This window comes from Neodiprion lecontei, chromosome 4 (assembly GCF_021901455.1).
Source record: "Neodiprion lecontei isolate iyNeoLeco1 chromosome 4, iyNeoLeco1.1, whole genome shotgun sequence".
NCBI lineage: Eukaryota > Metazoa > Arthropoda > Insecta > Hymenoptera > Diprionidae > Neodiprion > Neodiprion lecontei.
The window spans coordinates 23,125,685-23,145,679 of NC_060263.1; the positions used below are offsets into that span (position 1 = coordinate 23,125,685).

The window sequence follows — 19,995 nt, forward strand, 5'->3', positions numbered from 1 at the left end:
AATTGTCATTAAACCTGTAGAACATATAGTCTTTTGAATACAATGAGCCGTTGTAAGGTGAAATCAAACTTATAATTTACTACCTAGACTTTCAACCATTTCGAAGCGGCGCGAGATGAAGCATCAATATTATTTCATCTTTGCTCTATAATTCTAGCATTTTTTTTTTTTGTATCTCGATAAAAATCGTTTGTACAATATAATAATTTGATAAATATCAAATGCAACTGAACCTCATAAGAAATTGTTTAAAAACTGTCGCACTTCGTCAAGTGTTCAAAGTAGCTACGAATGCGAGATTTGCTTTTGAGAGGGCTTTGAAAAGATTTGATTTCGCGCCAAGCGCTATCGCTAACCAAGAACCAGCCGAGTTCTGATTGGTTGAAAGTCCTAGTTTCGCCATCCCTAGTATTTCAACTTTTACCGCTCACTCGTGCTCTCTCTGCATTCGCGCAGTATGTCTGGAGATACATCGCAGTGAACATATTTGACGTGCAATTGATTTTACAAGGACATTAAAGTGCGTTTTTAGTGAGAAATTGAACAAAATGACCGACGCAACGAAATTGGTGGAATTCATGGAACTAGTAGGCAGACTCAAGGTATGATTAAAAATATTTCATACATTTCTGCGAGCAGATCACATAGTACGAAAATATTCAATCCATATTTGGTCATCCAATTTGTCGATTTTGCCTCGACATGTTACTGGCACCGTTTCCTTTTATTGTTCTTTATTATACCGAAACGAGTGATCAATCGTTTATTATGTACAGCTGTTTTGACCATTTGTAGCGAAACTTCTGTTGCCGTCTATAGGTTAACGTTGGCGAATGTCAAAACCTTGGCTTTGCGTGTCGGTGCTGCGAAGCACTTTTCGTTATTCATGTAACAAGATCTATTGGAAATGGAATGATAAATAATATTTAAACGTAGTGAATTGGATTCTTTGACTTCTATTTCATATTCGATCTGAACCCATGATCTTAAGGAAACATAATTCTAGGTACTATAAGTGAATCAATAATCCAATACACCTCAAAAATTAGTTGACAGTAATCTCATTGTGTGTGCTATTAGCTGTGAATCAAACTTGAAACCTAATTATGAATTATATAATTACATTTCGTTATACTCAATACTAGTGAAGGATGCTCCTCGCACTTTCTCTATGTATAATTAGAAATACAAAATGGTTCAACATTTGTTGCTAAGTAAAGTGGGGAAATCCGGAACATTCTAAGCAGGCCATATAGAACATTATCATCATTAAAGAAAAAAAAAAAACATTCCTGCTTCCTGCTCAACTTGTTCTCTTGAAACGTGATACTTGATATCTATATACTTCGATCTTTTGTGACCGCTGGGATTATTTACGATGCTAATATAGCAGGTATTATCTTTAAAAATTACGATTGGGTCTGAAACACATCGTTTTGTTTGCATATCGACTCAAAACATTAACTGATGTGGACAAATCTAGTCTCGTACATATCATTATATACATCAGGCAATCAATCAAACTTTGACAAGGGACTTCATATTTTATATCTAAATTCAAAGCAACATAATCTATTTTATTGTTGAAGATATAAATTTGATAAACTGGTGAATTCGAAAAATTAACGACGGAGCCAGGAATCGAATCTGGTATCTAGAGATGCTTGACCGGAGCCTTACTCCACTAGACCACCTAGCCGCCCTGACTCTGTTGTCGTTAATTCCTCTCATTTTTTTTCACTTTTTCACACAATTCCACTCATTTTTATTCACATACAAAGCACAAAAAAAAAACAAATTTGAACTAAACTGGTGATGAGAGGAATTAACGACAACAGAGTCAGGGCGGCTAGGTGGTCTAGTGGAGTAAGGCTCCGGTCAAGCATCTCTGGATACCAGATTCGATTCCTGGCTCCGTCGTTAATTTTTCGAATTCACCAGTTTATCAAATTTATATCTTCAACAATGAATTGTCTCGTAACTAATGATAATGCACATCCGCATTTCAATTATAAGACGGTCTTTGGCCGTCTTACGTGCTTCCCATCAGAAGCGTAAGATTCCAACATGTAAACATTCCTTACATACATTCTTACATCGGGTGCTTAAGAGACGAAAACTTTCTATTCACATAATCTATTTTACTTGGAAGAGGTATACTGGCAGACTTGCAATCAATCGTACTAAATTTGTTAAGTACAGTCTTAATGTATCCACTCTGATCCAATGTTAATTTTCCACTATTCCTCTTAACTCTAATTGCCGAAAACAATTTTATTTCTTTAAGCTCTGGCATATGGAATCTGTCTGTTAGATAATTTTTAAATCTTTGCATTGTTACAATGTTAGCAGTCACAATTACAAGGTCGTAAACATGTGATACAACATGTATATGTTGTAAAACATTTCTTCCATCCAAAACTATAAATACGTCCATCGCTTTGTGAATTTTGAAACCCTGTTTCCAATGAAGTTGTTTCAATCGTCTCAAACCAACACTTTGCCGCCTGTTTCAATCCATACAAGGCTTTGTTTAATTTAAAAAACTTGATTTCCGCTACTTTTTACACCCTGAGGAACTCTCGTGTAAATTTCTTCTTTTAAGATATCGTTTAAGAATGCGGATTTTACATCCATGTGGTCAATTAATAGATCAAGCTGATTTGAAAAAGCAATTATATAGCAAAAACTCGAAATGCTTGAACTGGTGTAAATGTCTCATTGTAATTAACTAAATACCTTTCACTAAAATCACGAGCAACTAAACGAGCTTTATATTTTTGTGGATTTCCAAATTCATCATTTTTAATCACGAATACGCATTTACAGTCAACAATATTTTTATCTTTTGGCTTCGCAGCAAGTTCCAAGCTTGATTTGTTATCAATGAATTTATTTCGTCTCGGATAGCACGCTCCCATTCAGTTCCGTCAACGGGCGTTTGTATTTCTTTGAAGGAAGCAGGTACTTTATAACTATTCATTCTTTATCTCAGTTCCTCATATGAAATAGAAGGTCGTCGCTTAATTAATTCTCTCACTTCTTTTAATTTTGACTATTTCATCCATTCTCTGGTCATTATTTTTAGGTAATGACTCATTAGAATTGTCCATTGCTTTTCCATCAATTGGCTCTGGTGTATCTGATTTACGTTTACTATTGCATTCACGCCCTTTCAACCCATCTGATTTTTCAGTATCAGATTTGTTATAATCATAATTATTATTCTCAAATCTATCTGATTTCTCAATATGAGATTTACTTGGCGTCTCTACTGATTTTGACGATGAAGCTGAAGCTAATAGCTAAACCTTTTAAACTTAGTGGAATTAAAAAAATGCAGTTCAGTTTTATCCCGATAATTCTATACATGTATCGGGGGTTCAAAATATTTCACAAAATTTTAATTTTCGAATTTTGAAACTTTTGCTTGTTAATTCTGGCTGCTAGTACCTCGTATTTTGACACCATGTCAGAAACATCAGTATTACCAGAGGTTCCCTCGGATCTTACTCTTTTGTCACTGGCCGAGATTTTAACCCAACTAATATTCCTCTCTAGGATTACTCATCAAATTTTCTCTTTCTTTATCATGTACATAAGCTGTTGAAATGAAAATTTATAAGTACTTCAATTAAGGCTTTTTGCCATGCCACAATTCAAATGGGGTTTCATTAGTTTTAAGAGCTTTAGTCGGGGTTAAATTATTGAGGTATGTATCAGTTAAAATTGTTTCTCCCCAGAAATCTTTATCTTTTTCGCACGCGCTTCCTCAGTTATCGTTCGATTCATGCGTTACGTAATGCCATTTAATTGAGGAGTGTATGGGACACTCAAATAATAGCTAATCCCTTTTTGTACACAGAATTAACAATGAAACTAACTATCTAAAATAAACAGTTAATGTACAACAGCGACTGGGCCCATACTTAAACGCAATGAATTAGATCTTTTCTTTGACTTTTATTTCAAATGCACGAGGAAGGACCGTCTTTTCTTTTCTAATGTCGATAAGAGACTAAGGACTGTTTCGACTTCTGGATCGCAAAAGCAGCGTGAGATTTGAGAAAAAGCAGATAACCATATATCGTCTAAAGAGCCTGCTGTTTATGTTTATATTGCCTCTTCAGTCGATTTATTTTTGAACCGATGATCTTGAGGAAAAATAATTCTGGTACTAGTGATTCAATAATCCAATAGATTTACTTAGGTAAATCAATAATCTTTTCAATCTCCATCTATTGTGGACCACTGTTCATTGTCTCATGACACATTGTACAATAGTGAAATTATACATGCGGAATAAAATTGAAATTGATGAAAAACTTTGTTCGAACATAGTAAGAAGATATTATCTTTAAAGATGTAATAGCCTGAACAAAAAGTTAGGAAAAGCGAAAATCAGTACGAGAAACTTCCAGCAATGTTATTTGCACCAACGATAGTGAAAACGAATAAAACAACATTCCTACCATGTAATAAAAATAAATCTGAGCAAATTCGAATAACATAAGTTAAGATATCAAGAATTTGAAGAAGAAATTTGTAATCAGAATGTTCAAAATAAACTCTGGTATTTTTTATGCGATTCCAGTATTGTTGGACTTGTGTTTTTTACCAGACCAAGTTTCTATGCTGAACACCTATAAGTCCTTGTTGCATATAATTGGTCTAGTTAAATAAATCATAAAATTCAATATTTTTTCAATGAAAGTAGGTAGACAAAGCAGACAATCAAGTCTCATAAAATTCTCGAATGTACTTTTCAATATAGAGATTAGATATCAGGTATAAGTTTTTCTTATTCAACTCCAGGAAACTTTCTCCATAGTTTACTATTATTTTTAGAAATTTTTTAATGTGTTCTATCGGCAGTTTTACCGGTTTATTAAATAACAATATTTCCAGTAAACTTGCACTCTAGAGCTTCATTTAATCGTCACATAATATGGTATAGAAATTGGAAGGAATCCTTTGTGCATCGTGTCTTTGCCCATATGACCTTAGTTTTATAGTCAGTATTTAAAATACAATCATCGCAGCCCCAAGAACGAAATTTGTAACCTTGGAATTTCTCAAAAAATTAAAGCTCATTGCACATTACCGCAAATTTACGCATGACAACAACATGCAATGCAATTATTAGAAGGAAATTATTACAACAACAAAAACTGAGGAAACACCAATAAATGCTTCCCTGTTCGTCCGGTTAGTCGCAGCTGGGGCTGCACCCACATGTTTGTCGAACGCAAAAGGAAAAATGCATCTAATAAAGCACTAACGCACTAACAATGAATGACAGGTTGTTCCTAGCTGTAGGTGTTATAAATTCTGAACAACATGAATGCGAATATGTAGCATATCGATCTTCAAAAAGAATCGCAATCACATTACATTACTAATGACTTAGAGATGGTTCGTTAATTTAAATTTCCTCTGTGTTATCATTCTCTAGCGAATTCTAACTTTGGTATCTTTATGCAGCATGTTAAAAGGACGGGGTGGATACTTAGCAAAATAACAGAGCCTGAAACTATTTCTGGACACATGTATCGTATGGCTATGCTATCCTTTCTGGTCGACAATAAGGAAAATTTAGACAAAGTAAAGTAAGAATCAATTTGGAAATTTACAGTAGTTTTAAATTTTTTAACTCTCATAAGTAACCTTAATTATATTCAACGCAATGTAGTGTCATTACATAAGTTTGTAATTTTGTTCCTTCTATTTATCGCCTTGCAGATTTTGCTTCATTTTTTTTTCTTACATAACTAACAGTTTCTAATTCTCAAACGGTTGTTACAAACTTTTTTATAGCAAAATTGTATAACTTTGGAAAGTAAATCAGTTTTGGAGATTATTTGTTGTCAAGTATCAATGAAGTGAAGTATTGATCTTTGAAATGAGTATATCACTGGTGATAGATGGTAATAGTTGAGCAGTAAACTGGCTATTGGTATACTTTCCTTGAATCACTTTCAACTTTCTATATATTTGCAATGCTCGTATGTATGTGTCGGATTTCGTTGCCAGGATAATGCAAATGACTTTGATTCATGACCTGGCGGAGTGCATTGTCGGAGATATTACACCGCATTGCGGAGTTTGCCCAGAAGAGAAGCATAAGTTGGAGGATGAAGCGATGCAAAAGATCTGTGAACTTCTCGGCGACAAGGGACCTCAAGTCTTGACTATGTTCAGGGTATGAACTGTTTGATATGCTTGTTCATTTATATATTTATTTATTCAAATTAACCGGCCAAATTCCTTTTACATTAAACATCATCGAATACAAGGATGAGTGCAGTAGGCTGTTTGATATTAACCAGATATATCGCAGAAATTATCACTTATACTCAATCGAATGAAACACCAAATTTATATAGTATACAAGAAGATATATACACAAGAAAGAACAATTTCATCATTTAAATAACTCTCCGATTTCCATTAACTTCACGCTGCTCTGTCTTCAGAAAACAAGGGAATTGCAACGTCGGTTTTTCAAACGTATAGACTGTTGATTTATTTTTTTAGGAGTACGAACATCAACAAACTCCAGAGGCTCAATATGTCAAAGACTTGGACAGGTTGGACCTAATAATGCAGGCATTTGAGTATGAAAAACGCGATGGCACGCCTGGAAAGTTGCAGGAATATTTTACTGCTACAAATGGAAAGATAAATCATCCGTTCGTTAAACGATTAGCAGAAGAAGTAAACACGCAAAGAGACGCCTTAGCGAACATTCCATGTAACAACAAGTCATAACCTAAAATTGTAAATTAGGGCTCATTTTTCAGGTATATTATACTAGCGACTCTGCATAGTAAGGTGCAAGACTATCTGAATGCAATCTGTGCATAACTACAAAATTTAAGAGAGTGAGATCTTAGACCAGTATTTGGGTTTCGAAAACAATAGTTTACTAAAAATATATAGTTGTACTACTTGCAGATGAGGAAAATGAAGCGTGTTGCTACCATAAAGCTCGAAATAGCTTTTAGTGTTGTTCCAAATGTGATTAAGATAATACAGCTATGATTCTGTAAGTTCAGATTCAGCAAGATTCTCGAACTGCTATCTTTTAAAACCTCCGGCTGTAAGTTGAGCCTTAGCAAAGTTTTTTTTTTTTTTCATTTTTAACAAGAGCTTTAATTTCCACTTTTAAAAGAAATATGATCGTATACTTTCAATATAACAGATTTTAATCCGGATTCAGGTGTAAGAAAATTATTATAGCATTAAAAGAATAGTGTCAGTTTATTTCATGTTGCGAATCGTATTTTCTTTGCAATATAACTTATTCTGTATTACGTTCTTTTAATTATCTAATATAAAAAATCTTAGAGTCAAATCCTTATTAATTGTACCAAAAAAAACAGCTAAATGATAATAATCAAGTGAAATGTATAGTGATATTTAAAGTATGAAGCCCCTTTTAAAATGATCTATTATATTCGTTTCTATTATGGAAGCACAAATAAACGATAGGTAATTATACGATATTTGCGAATATTGCCGTGCAAACCGCGGAGAGACAACTGTGCATAAAAATACAAAATTTTACATGACTAACTGTGAGGTTTGCACGTAAGGACCAAGTATTTTCCATTACATTAGAGAAATGCTTGTAAATATATCGGTACAATTATGTTTATTCTACTATATCGATTAATTACTCATTGACAGTCAATATTATTATGAATTATCGGGTCATTGACTGTTATTGGGTATATTGTAAATGGGTTTTTATCAGGACAAAACTTTTTGATTGAAATTTTCATATCTTTGAACTGTTACATTAAAGTTGAACATATTTTTCAACCTATTAGCAATGATTGATGTTATTTATTTAAACATATACAGATATCTTCCCATGTTACACTTGTTAATCAATATCGAAAAATTTATGATCGTACAAAGATATGAAATTAAATTCATAACTCGTCAATCATATGAAGTACACAAACAAAAATGAATGGCACTCATATTTGTGTTCTCAATAAATTTTGTCATGCATTTACGTCTCTGGTATATCAAAATTATAGGGAAATCTTTCAATTCTCTATAAATCAAGATTTAAATTTGCGTTCTATGATTGTGGAATTTTTCAAATTGCGATTCACACACAATATCCTATAATTGACTCATTCTGTATAATGCATTGTCTGACGTATTATTATTTAGGATGCAGGGAACTATGCTTAGAAGTTGTTGATTGACTACGTGTTCATTCATTGAAAATTATTTCCTCTGCAGTTCTTATTATCGTTTTTTAGGAAAATTTTTAATCATTTTTTACTGAAGTCATTTAGACTGTATGTATACATGTTTTAAAAAGAGCAGAGCAATTTACCTCCGAAATACTGAATATGATTGAATTGTATTCAATAGGTATTGTTACAAAATTATATTGTATACAATATCGTGTTTATTAATTAAGTATAAGATATCAACTCGAGACCTGGTATTCCATTTGGTGTGGGATGAATCATTATAAATTTTAAAATGAAATATCAGTAGGTTTGCAGGATCCACAAGTACCTATGTGTTACATTTTAAGCAATTTTATTGTTTTCTAATCTATTCCAAAGGCTTTCGGTTTGTAGTAAAAAGCAGTTACGATATAATTTAAAATAACTTATATTTATTCCGAATAATTGTTTTCTATATTTAGCAATTGGTTTGTTTGATAAACTTTTATTCAGAAAAATCAGGAAATATACAATGCATTGTCAATCATTGCAGAATCCGCACAGCCTGTATCGACTAATTACAACTTAAACTTACTTTTTTCAGTTACATAGGTTTCGTGTATATTTACAATTTGTCGTAATGCCATAATGCCAATAAAAAAAAACTAACTTATCTTGACTAATGGAATGAGTTTATTCAGCAGATAACACTAGTAATACTTGTTGCAGCATTGAATAAACGTCTGAAGCTGAATTACAGTATTTTTACTACATCATGATTGTAGTATATTAAGTTATAAAAATATTTATGTATGCAATTACACCCTCATATACGTAACATTTTTCAAGTTATACGTTCACACACGCATCTATGGTTATCATACTTTTGTTGACTTTATTTTAAATCACGTCATTAATTATTGTTAGTGGTAATGAAAAAAAGAGCAATGGTCTATACAAATGGAGGTATTGGAGTACATAGTTTTCTTACAACTAAAATAATCCTTGAAAGTAAGTCGCCACTCTTATAATTGCTGATAGCTAATTATGACATTCTTCGGTTCAAACATTATATAATATCAAGTAATCTTGATAAACAACTAAATACATATAGTATTATTCGTACTTGCTAACTAAAAATCGCATTGAGAAAATTTCGTTCATGCCTAAATCTCACTATTAAAAATGGCAGTATCAAAATCAGTTGAGATCATGGATACTATTGTCACAGTCTGCATATTGAACAATGGTAACAATAAAAATCTTTGAGCATTTAACTTAAAATAGATATGTGTAACATTAACTGTGTGTCCGCTAAAAAAAACAGAACCAATACTAACAATGATCGTTACGAGGTTTCAATTCTTGATGATATTGTAATGTTCATCTTATTTTGTCCGATTAGTTTGCAGTTACTTGTTCTCACACTGTTACATTGTACATTTATTATTCAATTGCGGGACTCTTTCGAAGCTCTCTTCGTTTCCTGTCAGCTTCATTTGATAGTAAAACCAGCTGTACATAACTGAGTCCTTCTCGTAAATTTATGAGTCTGTAAGAGTATTAATATGTGAAATTAGTAGGATTATAATAAATTTATACAAACAGTATGGTAAATTTAAGTGAATCTTCTCAACTCGTAACTATTTTTGCCCATTTTCCGCATAATAATCGTAAGCTATATATACCGATCACGTTCTTCTTGTTGAATTCGCACTCTGTCACCCTTCTGTAAAGGTAAAACGACATTTGTATGGCAAGATACTTCGTTGGCGGACGTACTTGCAACCGCTGAGCATTTTGTAATTTTTTGGGTCCGCGATTCACCTTCCGAATTGACCAGAATCCAGTACGAGTAATTGGTGTGCTTACCAAAGTAGAACATCTGTAATAATTGAATTGTGTAGACTATTTCTCAATTATATTTACGTACATACTATCAACGAGGAGAAAATGTTTTACAATGAATATTGTTTTAATTGATTAAAAACACTGCTGTTTTATAATTTGTTATTTGTCAGCAATATATTTCACATACAACTTACCTGCGCTGTTATCATATACAATCCATTCACGGTGATTTCAATCGATTTGCTATTTTCTGTTAAGTGGAATCTTTGAAGATCGTAATTTGATGTGTCTTTGGTAAGCTTCACCCATGGACCAATTACACCTGGAATAGAAGTTGGAATAAAGATTTAAAGTTAAAGCAATAAACAAGTAGATTTTGGTACTCTCTCTCTCAAGCGATATAATAAGTATGTCGAAGTTAAAAATGAACTAACTTTAGCCTACAATCATCACTGACCAGATTTGTACATACAATCAGAATATTAATTTGTCATTAAATTGACAATTTCTACTAACTACCTTGGTCTGTTATGTGCTGCTCCGGAATGGCTCCAACGAATGTTGCCACTAACGGTCCTGTGAACAGTAACGCTATCAGTTGAGACAATGTTGATTGTAAAATTTCATTTTTGTCAATATTTTTTGTTTTTTTCTCATCTTTAGTTAATCGCTTCAAATTGCTTCCAATTTATAGCATCCAAAATAGCAAGGCTCCTGCTGAAAATAATTCGCTAGAAAACTAAAAGTGACTAAAACACAAATGCTAATCAGTTCCCTGCAAATACGATTTAGCAAATGTTCTTTTAAAGAATCTAACATTGGTAATTGTAAGTATTTATACTAAAGCTTGGTACACTGGGATTTTTTTTTTTCAAAATTTTGAAAGATTCAAAGTTTTTTCTGAGAGACAGTAGTCGTTCATTTTCTATATCGGTAATTTAATAATACTGTAACAATATAGTAAAATAGTTATACTAATATGTACCATCTTATCTGAAGTGATCCCAATGTGTTTTTAGATGCAAACTAAACTAAATGAACTATTAAGATAATTGAGAAATACTCGAATCAACACTTTTGTTTGAAACGCTTGATATAAAAGTGAGGAAAGTGACCTGCTGGGAGCCTTGAGATTTTGGACCATTTATAAAATAATTCAAACTTATTTACAAGATAAAATACAATTCATCAAGTTTCGACTGAGTTTCAATTAGGGAAGTTTCATGAGAACACAGTTCCAGATTATAATATGTGCTTAAAGTAGAGTATTGAAGAATAATAAAGGCGTATTTCATCATATCCGTTCAAAACGATAATTGCAAGTTACATAAAATTGAATTTCATTCTTTTATATGATTGATGGCGCATAGTACCTCTTTCAACCTGTTGTATTTGCTTCAACTTCGTTTTAAACGGAAAAAGAAAAAACTCGACCAAATTATTTATGTCCAAACTGATAAATATAAAATAAAGCATTCCATGAAACTCTCCTATTAGACCATTCACTCTGCATGGTTAATTGAGTGTGAAACTATTTCAATCTGATAATTGAAGTTTCAAAATGAATACAAAAATCATCTAGGTATACCCAATCGCCTGCGACTGCGGTTGGGCCGCCTTTTGTTCTTTGTCCGTATTTTACCTCTCCTTTCATTATCTCTTCTGATTCTTGCTGTCCTGGCTTCGCTCCACAGACCAATATTATCATCATTTTTCACATTCTTTGTCTCATTATTTTCTCTGTCTGTATTCAAGCTTAATGTGTCAGCAAAATTTTGTTGTACGTATTCCAATGTTGGATTGTCATTCTCATCTGTGACATTTATTATTGTTCTTATGAAACGATTATTTCTTTTGCTTTGGTTTCTTTTCATCAAAGCGTTTTTCGAATATTCTTTGTGATTTTTATGATCGTCTCCAGTCACAGTTGAAGTGATATTCTCTTTTCGATTAAGACCTGAATTTTCTTGGTCGGTACTTGGCGACCGAAGAGGTATGTCATTTGAAGAAAAGATTAGCTCTGATTTGTATGAATTAGTTATAGGTCGATACTTGTTGTAATTTGTATAAGAACGGATACGACTCAGTTGAGAGCTAACTTTCTCATACTTGGTCATCAGAATGGCGATTTTTGTCTCTATGCATTGTTCCTAAACAAAAAAAGAATAACAAAAATGTTTTTCAAGTTCCAAAGTATACCTTGATATTTATTCGAACGTCACACGTAATCAGCTCTCAAAACCTCATTGCTTTGAGAATGTTGACAATACCATCGTAATGTGATTATTATTTTTACTTTGCAAGACGATACTAACAACAGAAAAATTCGACTTAAGTGCCATCATTCGAAATATTCCTTTCTTTTATCCAATTTCAGATCAATGAACAATTAAGGTATAACAACCAAGTTTTTTCTTGAAATTCGAAATCTTGGGAATATCAAAACAATCAATTCAGATCATAACGATAGGAATATGGAGCTAAATCACTTTAGTTACTTGGACTATGAATAATGTTAGTTTAAAGTTGAATGAAGCAAAGACCTTTTATAAACGTAGGTAAATACATACACACATATAAGTAAGCAGATTTGTAATAGATATACTTTTGTATTAAGTAAGATGTGTCATGTGTAGAGTACCATATCTTTTGTCATACGATCCAATGTATGTCACGTAATTCTTATCCTTATCTTGTGTTTTATTTTTGCATAACTCTGTTATGAATCTTTCCTCTGAATCAAAATAGCAACAAACCACAAGGCATCCGGAAAGATGTGATGATGCAAACTTCAACGAATATATGATATATACGCATATAGTGTGAATTATAATCTAATCAGGCTCAAGAAAATATTTTACTTGTGAGATACTACTGAAAATTCCTGCAATAATATAGCTGCTGACCGTACATACAAAAAATTTCATACATATAAAAAAACAGCTTACTTTGAAATAGTCTTTGCAACATATCTGGTCAGAAAATCTAAGGTTCAGATTGTATTTGCTAAAGTTATAAATTATACAAAATACTTGAAGCAATTGCCAATTAGTTACCTGAAATTTAAGGGCCTGTAATTCTCTTCTTACAGTGAAAAGAATAATGATGAATATGCTGGTAAAAAAAAGAACGCAGAAGAGGAGTGATTTTTCAGCAAATTTTGACCCCTTAGAATTTGATACAGTAAGGTTTGCATTTATGTTTACATCAATAACTTTCGTCGTCCTTTCCTTAACATTCTCATGCATTCTAATGACATTTGCTCCACCTGCTGTTTTCACACCGGTCAATGTCATTTTTTCCCTTTCTTTTCAATTTCACAATTGATTCAGTCCAGCTGATTTTTTATTTCTTTGCTTCGTTTTTACCAAGATTCCAGAATTTTGCAGCATGTAATTTTATGAAAAGCGAAGCGTACTCGGTTCAGATCTTCTGAAACATACGTATTTCTATATGCATGCACATACATACTGATATCATATATGAAATACAATAGAAAAATCAACGTTTTTACAATATTTTGGTTCAGTAATTTGTCTCTCCACTTTGTATTGCACTTTTTCATTTCGTAATACGTCTCACATGTGTGAAGTGTTGAAAAAAAAAGAGATATTATAGTTTCGTGTGAGATTTGGATATTCAATGGTTAAAAAACATGGTAGACGGTATTTGCTCATTTAATACTGCAGTTGCATGCTTCTGAATATGTAGTTGCATCTTTCTCTAAAAGATTTGATAAATAAGTATAAATCAATGGTGCAATCATTCAGTTAAATTTTGAAACGATTTTAATAATTATTGAAAAACTATTGTTCCCACAGTATGGGAAAATTAAATAATCTATTTTGCAAGACGAAGATTCTAGATTTTATTTTTTAATCGCTAAAAATATGGGCGGTTTCGAATCTTTTGATTCACAGTAATTTAAAACGTAACGGTAATTAATACATTTTGATTCGTCGTGAACTTCGAATAATCGATCATATCCCATATTTTGTATATTTGTGCACGAAGTACAGACGCTAAACTGTTCAGGACATTTACCGGCGATTCAAATAGTCAAGTCAACACCGTGAAATTGCGACCACTGTTAAATTGATGTTCAAAATAATACCTATAAACAAACTTAAAATTTCGTTTCCTATTCGAGTACGACACGTGCACAGATTGCCGGTATAACTATATATGAGGTAATTAGTGTTGACACGTTTCTCTCTACACGCTGTAAGTAAGTGGAGGGGGGGGGATTTGATTTCGCGTGCGAAGACGATGAAAGTTCAATTGTGTGTTATTAAAATTCAGAGGCGTCGACGGAAGTCTTAAATTAATCGAACGATTTTTTTTTATCCGTTCCGTTCTCGCAAGCTGACAAATAAAGCAGCATGCTCAACTATAACAACATGTAATACAAAATGTAATAATAACACAACACGAGTATAATCAACGATTTTGTATATATATATATTTCGGGAAAAAATAAGTACAGAGATATCCCACTTTAATGCAGATTCATTTCGCGAATGAATTTCAACTATTTCTGAACAATTTTCAGTGACTTATACCTCGATTGATTTGTTTTCCTTTTATTAAAAAAGTTTCCGTTATTTCCGATACTAATATATTTAGTAACGCCTACGAAATTCTTAACGAATCGCGTTACATTTCGCGAGTGAAACAGTCGCAAACCGCACCTGTTGCATTCTGGGAACATGCGGCAGGCGAAATACCGTATTCTCCTTTGTTGAGATGGAAAGTATACAAGAATGTCAAGAATTATACGTAAAGTAACGAGTTTCACGCGATTATTGTTACGAATTTACTTACCCTAGTGCCATGGCCGCGATCTGCAGGATGTTCCAATCTTTTTCTTGGACGGTTGAAGGCTCAACTGATTTTCAATATTAAGTCAACAAAAGTTCGTCCACTCTCCTGCGGCGTGGGCCCATCTTTTGTTTACTACATTCACGCAGAGACTGCCTCTCTCCAGTCTGCAGTCTCTGCAATGTGAGCCTCCCCACTCCCGAGGCAACATTACTCTGTATTCAGCTTCGGTGCCAAAGCGGGTTTCTTGGGCCCGAAGTCCCTAGGAGCCGAATTTAAGCACACGTCTTAAGGAGGTTGCCTGGCCAAAAATCAATATTATTCATTGATTACGATGCGAAACAGTTACAGGGTGAGTAGTGATTAAATTATCGTGTAAACGAGCTACGGTCGTAGAGGTCTTCAAAATACACAAAAACAAAAAAAAAAAAATATACTGGATTTTGAAACGACAGCTGCTTATTGTTGGGTATCAATTGTTCATATCCCAATAAACCAAAACGAATTGAAACGAATTGTGTAAGTAAAAAACGAAATTGCCACGAATTAAAACAAATTGAATAGGATCAACAGACCTGTGTGCCAATTCTTTTGAATTCCATTTGATTTGTTTTAATTCCGTTGTTGAAATACTCAGTTCGTGTTGGTTTACTGGGATCATTAATCGCTTTTGAATTGTTCAAAATCTACGAGATTTGTTCAATTTTACTCTACGATGGGTGATTTTACTCAGAAGACTTTTTCCTACAAATTCACTGAAACAGATTTTTTTTTTCATACTTCAATCAATTCAATATTTTAATTTTTTGATCACAATTAATATCGGCGAAATGTTATGCAATTAAATATTTAATTATGCCAAAGACATGTAAAAGAAGGCTTTCAGTGAGCTTTTGGGAAATATAGTCTTGTGAATAAAATGAGTCATGGTAGAGTGAAATCGAACCAATCAAGTATTCAACGCGGTTTGGAATAACGCATTAATATCCAAGCTTTTGTTTATCATTTCAGTATTTTCAAAGAGATTTTTAGAGCTCACAAATATAACCATTTGATATGTATACAACGTATGACTATTATATCTACTAATAAACCCGATGAATAGTATCGATTTTTGGCTAATCAACCGCCGGAAAGTAGCTGGCAACAATATACGCTAAATCAAATTTATAGATAAATTAACCATAAATCCTGGTTCAAGCATTATTTTTGGGGAAATCTTTAATTTTTACTCTTTTTTGTAGTTTTAGTATTTCTTAACTTTTATTGCAACACACTGCAGGATGCGGTAATGGAAAAACATAATTGACTCACTTTATGAAATTCGCTCTAAGCGATTGATAAATTTAGTGATACAAGTAAAGAGAATGCGTAATTACTTTGAAATTAATGCAGCCAACACATCACGAATAAAACAGGGAATTTCATGTCTTTCAAATTTCCTTGAAGAATCTGAAAAGCCTCTTGCATATACACTGATTTGAGACGTTGGTCTCTTAATTTGACGGATTAGTCATTATCTGGGGTTCGCTCTCTGTTTTTCCGAAAGTATTACTAACAAATTTTAGTGTTTTCATTTGATTGTTGTAGATTTTTTTACATGGTACTGTATGATTGTATAAGTAAACTGCTGTGAAGGAACTGCAGAGATATGCCGCGGCATTGAATAAACAGGATGAATAATTCTTACATAGAATGACGATCACTTTCTGTTTTTGAGCCAGAAATCCCGGATAAAATTATTTTTCCTCTCAAAATCGATGTAAATGACTGCGAGAAAAATAAAAAACCACAGAAAGAAATTCTATGAAGTACTGAATCGTCCAATGCGGATAATATTTTTATTCATAAAGACATATCGTCATCATATATATGCATGTCACTTTATAGTAAATCCCATTACGTCGTTTCCAATATGAATTTACAATGTGAAGCAATGTTGCTAGGATTTCTTGAAAATCATTGTGTAATATCAAATTGCGACATCATTTGAAAATTTTATCCGGAGTGCTTATAAATGTGTTTTATAGCATTTTATCATTTTTATCGCTTTATATGAGCCTTTTCTCAGACTTCGAAGGGCCGGGATAAACACGTATACTAAACAAGAACTTGACAAAAGTGGAATGTCGATTAGGTTTTTCTTCTTCAAATTACAACATGAGTGTCTTATAACTAATTGGCTCCTGATTCGCGTGTCAGCTACGTTTGCGGATCATTTACCGCTGCTCTGAACGTGCGTTTCAAATTTCAAGATCTACTAATCTCTATGTACGGACAAGCCGAGCAGCTTGTGAGCTTACGTTTCCGCTCCAATCTACCATTCATTAGCAAATAGCTGTATATACTACGCATCCGTTCCATTCTGGCCGTAAATGCACGTTGCACTTCACATATACCCTTTCGATGAATCATACGTTGTATAGTATAAGTTGATACATTCTTGTACTTAGACAAAAGTTCCGCGTTCTTATATCCACACGTGCTCTAGTAGATTATGTATTTTTTGCGTGACATAGATTTGATCAGATATGCAGTAGACAAAGAGCTATTCCGTAGTTTAGGTATTCTAGTTGTTGGAATACAAGCCCTGTCGCTGATTGATGATTACACGCATAATATAATGTTACAAATCGTTAACATATCGCGATTCTACATTAAATTCCTCATATTCCAGAGAGCCTTACCTCGAGATTCACGTAGCACTGAATGTTTTGGAAATCTTTCGTTCAAAATCGTGAACTTGAAATTATTCTGTAACATTCGAAATAACACATTTCTGATGATATACATTCGATACAGAGTGCTGCCATATACCGAAGTTACAACAAAATTGAGAATTGAACTGTCCCATTGAATCGAAAGGCTCGAGTACAAATGTACCATTTTATACGTTGATGTGTTGGTGCGTTGATTGATTGTTGACAAATCTTATTACCAACAAATTTACAGTGAACAGTATTAATGCGTGTAGCAGTTGATATATTATGTTTTTTGGAATACACACAACATTTAAGATGCATTTAGCTTTTCACGGCAGCACAAGAACCAGTCTTTACTGTTCAACGATTGCGATGCTGTATTTATGTCAAATAAGTCAAAAAGTTCAGCAATTCGTGCGCCCGAGTAATTAGGATATCTTAATTCTAAGATCTTATGTTCTTTTGGAAATAAGGTGTGATAGTACTAATAGTGAAACCAGTAAAGTGATTAAATGGGTAATTCAAATTCCAAAATGGTTTCTACAATTGTAACTCGCTTTATTTTAATATCAGCAAAAATGGATACGAAACCACTCACTTTTATTTTTCTCGTCTATAATTATGTTCAACATTTACCATAACCGCATTAGCGTCATATACTATATTTATTCTTGTGCTTTTCCCTACATTTATATCTTTTCATCACTTTACCCAAGACATCCTATCTAGATATGCAAAAAGATACATCCACTTCCGAGCACAGAAACACGGTTTGGCTGTGAAGTGAATTTTCATTTATTACACTGTAAAATATCCTTTCACAAAAAAATTTTAGTTCACCTATCGAAAGGAACATTCATTTACGGTGTCGACATTTTTATTACAATTTGTTTTTGAGTTACGAATTTTCTGAAAATTTCGTATTCAAATGTTAGGCGAAAACGAAAAGTAATATTGAAAAAAATCAGGGTATGTTTTGTTCGCCTCAAGTCATTGATTTATGGGGAAAAAAAATACAAAGATGTCTTTTAAAAATCACGAAACCTTTAGAAATTCAAAGGAAAAAAAACTTACTTCCATGTTGACATATCCTTCCTTGAAATATCCTTCTAAGATCCCTACGTTTTTGATTTACACATTTGAAAAACCTGAATAGATATTTTTCAGAAATTCGTAATTCAAGAACAAATTGAAATAAGAATTTAAAAAATTAATGAATACTTCCTTTCTCTTTAATCAGCGGAGTGAAATTTCGAAAAATGAATCGAATCAAAAATTAGACCCTAAAATCTTGAGCGAATTCAAAAGTATGATAGCCCCGTAAACATTATCGTTTGAGAAAATTTTGCGCATCTTATGGTTATTATTTATCCGCGAATGAAGTCAAAATGTTTGGAACATTTGAAATATTGTACATGCATTTCTTGCAAATAATCTCATTTCATTGAAACTGTATAAAAAATTGACTTTGTGAGTGTGACTAGTGAGCTTTTTTTTTTGTTTCAAATACGTTTTATTTCTCATGACAAATGATAAAAAGTTAGTTCTCTCAAATATGTAATTTAGCATTTCAGAGACGGCTAGGCCACGGATAAACAACATAAACACAGTCGTAGTTGATTTTCCCGAATCGCTTAGATGTTGTCTGCAAGGCGAAATATTAACTATGATTGGCGTGTGGAAATTCCATCTGAATATTTACGTCTTATACTCACGCTGATACGGGAAGTTACAAAATGACTTGTTATATAGAACTGAGCATATTGTGCGCATATTGAATGATATCTTATAATTAAGCATGTGCATCAGCAACTTATTACGAAACGTGCTGGAGTCAAATGAATGACGTTACTAGGAAGTAACTGCAATTGCCAACGAGATCAACAATCTAATAATTAAACCAACAAAGATTGCTCTTATTCAAATAGCCTTCAACTCTTCCATCGATTGAAACGTCTGATAAACGATCCTCTGCTACGCCTTGAAGTGAACAATTTTTTTAACACTCGCGTATATCAAATTGCTTGCAATTAGGCGTTCAGGCGTCTGTCTAGTGCATCTTCATAAGAATGTCCGCAATTGTAATGCGTCATGGTATTTCCGCTCAGGCATTTCCGATTACTTTTATAAATGCGAGTGACAAACCATCTCAAGAAACACTTCAATCTGCAAGTGACGTGTGGTTGCTCTTATCGTCGGTGTCGTTGATTTATCGACTGTGCATGATGATTACACTGCGGTCAACCAGCATGATTCCTATGCTTATTAATTGTTAGAGAAAATAGTGTAGTCACTTTGTCTGTATGAATATCAAGTCTGATTTTGAGTGCCATCTTCGGAATTATCAGTCCCAGTTAATTAACGTTATTTGGACATAGCCCCGGTTACAAAAAGGTTAAAGAAAGAATTTGTTAATTGTATTC

At 33.0% G+C, this 19,995-nt stretch overlaps 2 protein-coding genes across 10 annotated transcripts; one reads left to right on the top strand and one right to left on the bottom strand.

Annotated features, from left to right (window-relative positions):
• Positions 1 to 456: 456 nt before the first annotated feature.
• Positions 457 to 9,125, top strand: LOC107226236 (5'-deoxynucleotidase HDDC2). The gene is made up of 4 exons (XM_015666981.2): positions 457 to 602; positions 5,485 to 5,609; positions 6,034 to 6,202; positions 6,538 to 9,125. The coding sequence occupies exons 1-4, from the start codon at positions 549 to 551 to the stop codon at positions 6,769 to 6,771; spliced, it is 582 nt and encodes a 193-aa protein (XP_015522467.1). The 5' UTR covers positions 457 to 548; the 3' UTR covers positions 6,772 to 9,125.
• On the bottom strand, positions 9,055 to 19,190 carry LOC107226253. 9 transcript variants are annotated; one of them, XM_046737698.1, is made up of 8 exons: positions 19,173 to 19,190; positions 14,874 to 15,132; positions 13,106 to 13,481; positions 11,638 to 12,199; positions 10,566 to 10,625; positions 10,244 to 10,371; positions 9,887 to 10,083; positions 9,055 to 9,750 (listed from the first exon to the last, which is right to left on the bottom strand). In XM_046737698.1, exons 3-8 carry the CDS (start codon positions 13,343 to 13,345, stop codon positions 9,645 to 9,647), a joined length of 1,293 nt encoding a protein of 430 aa, XP_046593654.1. In that variant the 5' UTR covers positions 13,346 to 13,481; positions 14,874 to 15,132; positions 19,173 to 19,190; the 3' UTR covers positions 9,055 to 9,644. The 9 variants fall into 9 exon arrangements, with proteins under 9 accessions (XP_046593654.1, XP_046593653.1, XP_046593652.1 ...); XM_046737697.1 differs by lacking the exon at positions 19,173 to 19,190 and adding an exon at positions 18,647 to 18,950; XM_046737696.1 differs by lacking the exon at positions 19,173 to 19,190 and adding an exon at positions 18,647 to 18,950 and having other exon boundaries at positions 13,106 to 13,478; positions 14,874 to 15,171.
• Between the last annotated feature and the right edge of the window lie 805 nt (positions 19,191 to 19,995).

Coding starts and splice junctions, on each gene's coding strand:
- LOC107226253 (XM_046737698.1), bottom strand. CDS start 13,345: ATGACATTGACCGGTGTGAAAACAGCAGGTGGAGCAAATGTCATTAGA. Junction 10,084..10,243: donor TGTATATGATAACAGCGCAG/GTAAGTTGTATG, acceptor CAATTATTACAG/ATGTTCTACTTTGGTAAGCA. Junction 9,751..9,886: donor CAACAAGAAGAACGTGATCG/GTATATATAGCT, acceptor ATACTCTTACAG/ACTCATAAATTTACGAGAAG.
- LOC107226236 (XM_015666981.2), top strand. CDS start 549: ATGACCGACGCAACGAAATTGGTGGAATTCATGGAACTAGTAGGCAGA. Junction 603..5,484: donor AACTAGTAGGCAGACTCAAG/GTATGATTAAAA, acceptor ATCTTTATGCAG/CATGTTAAAAGGACGGGGTG. Junction 5,610..6,033: donor GAAAATTTAGACAAAGTAAA/GTAAGAATCAAT, acceptor TTTCGTTGCCAG/GATAATGCAAATGACTTTGA.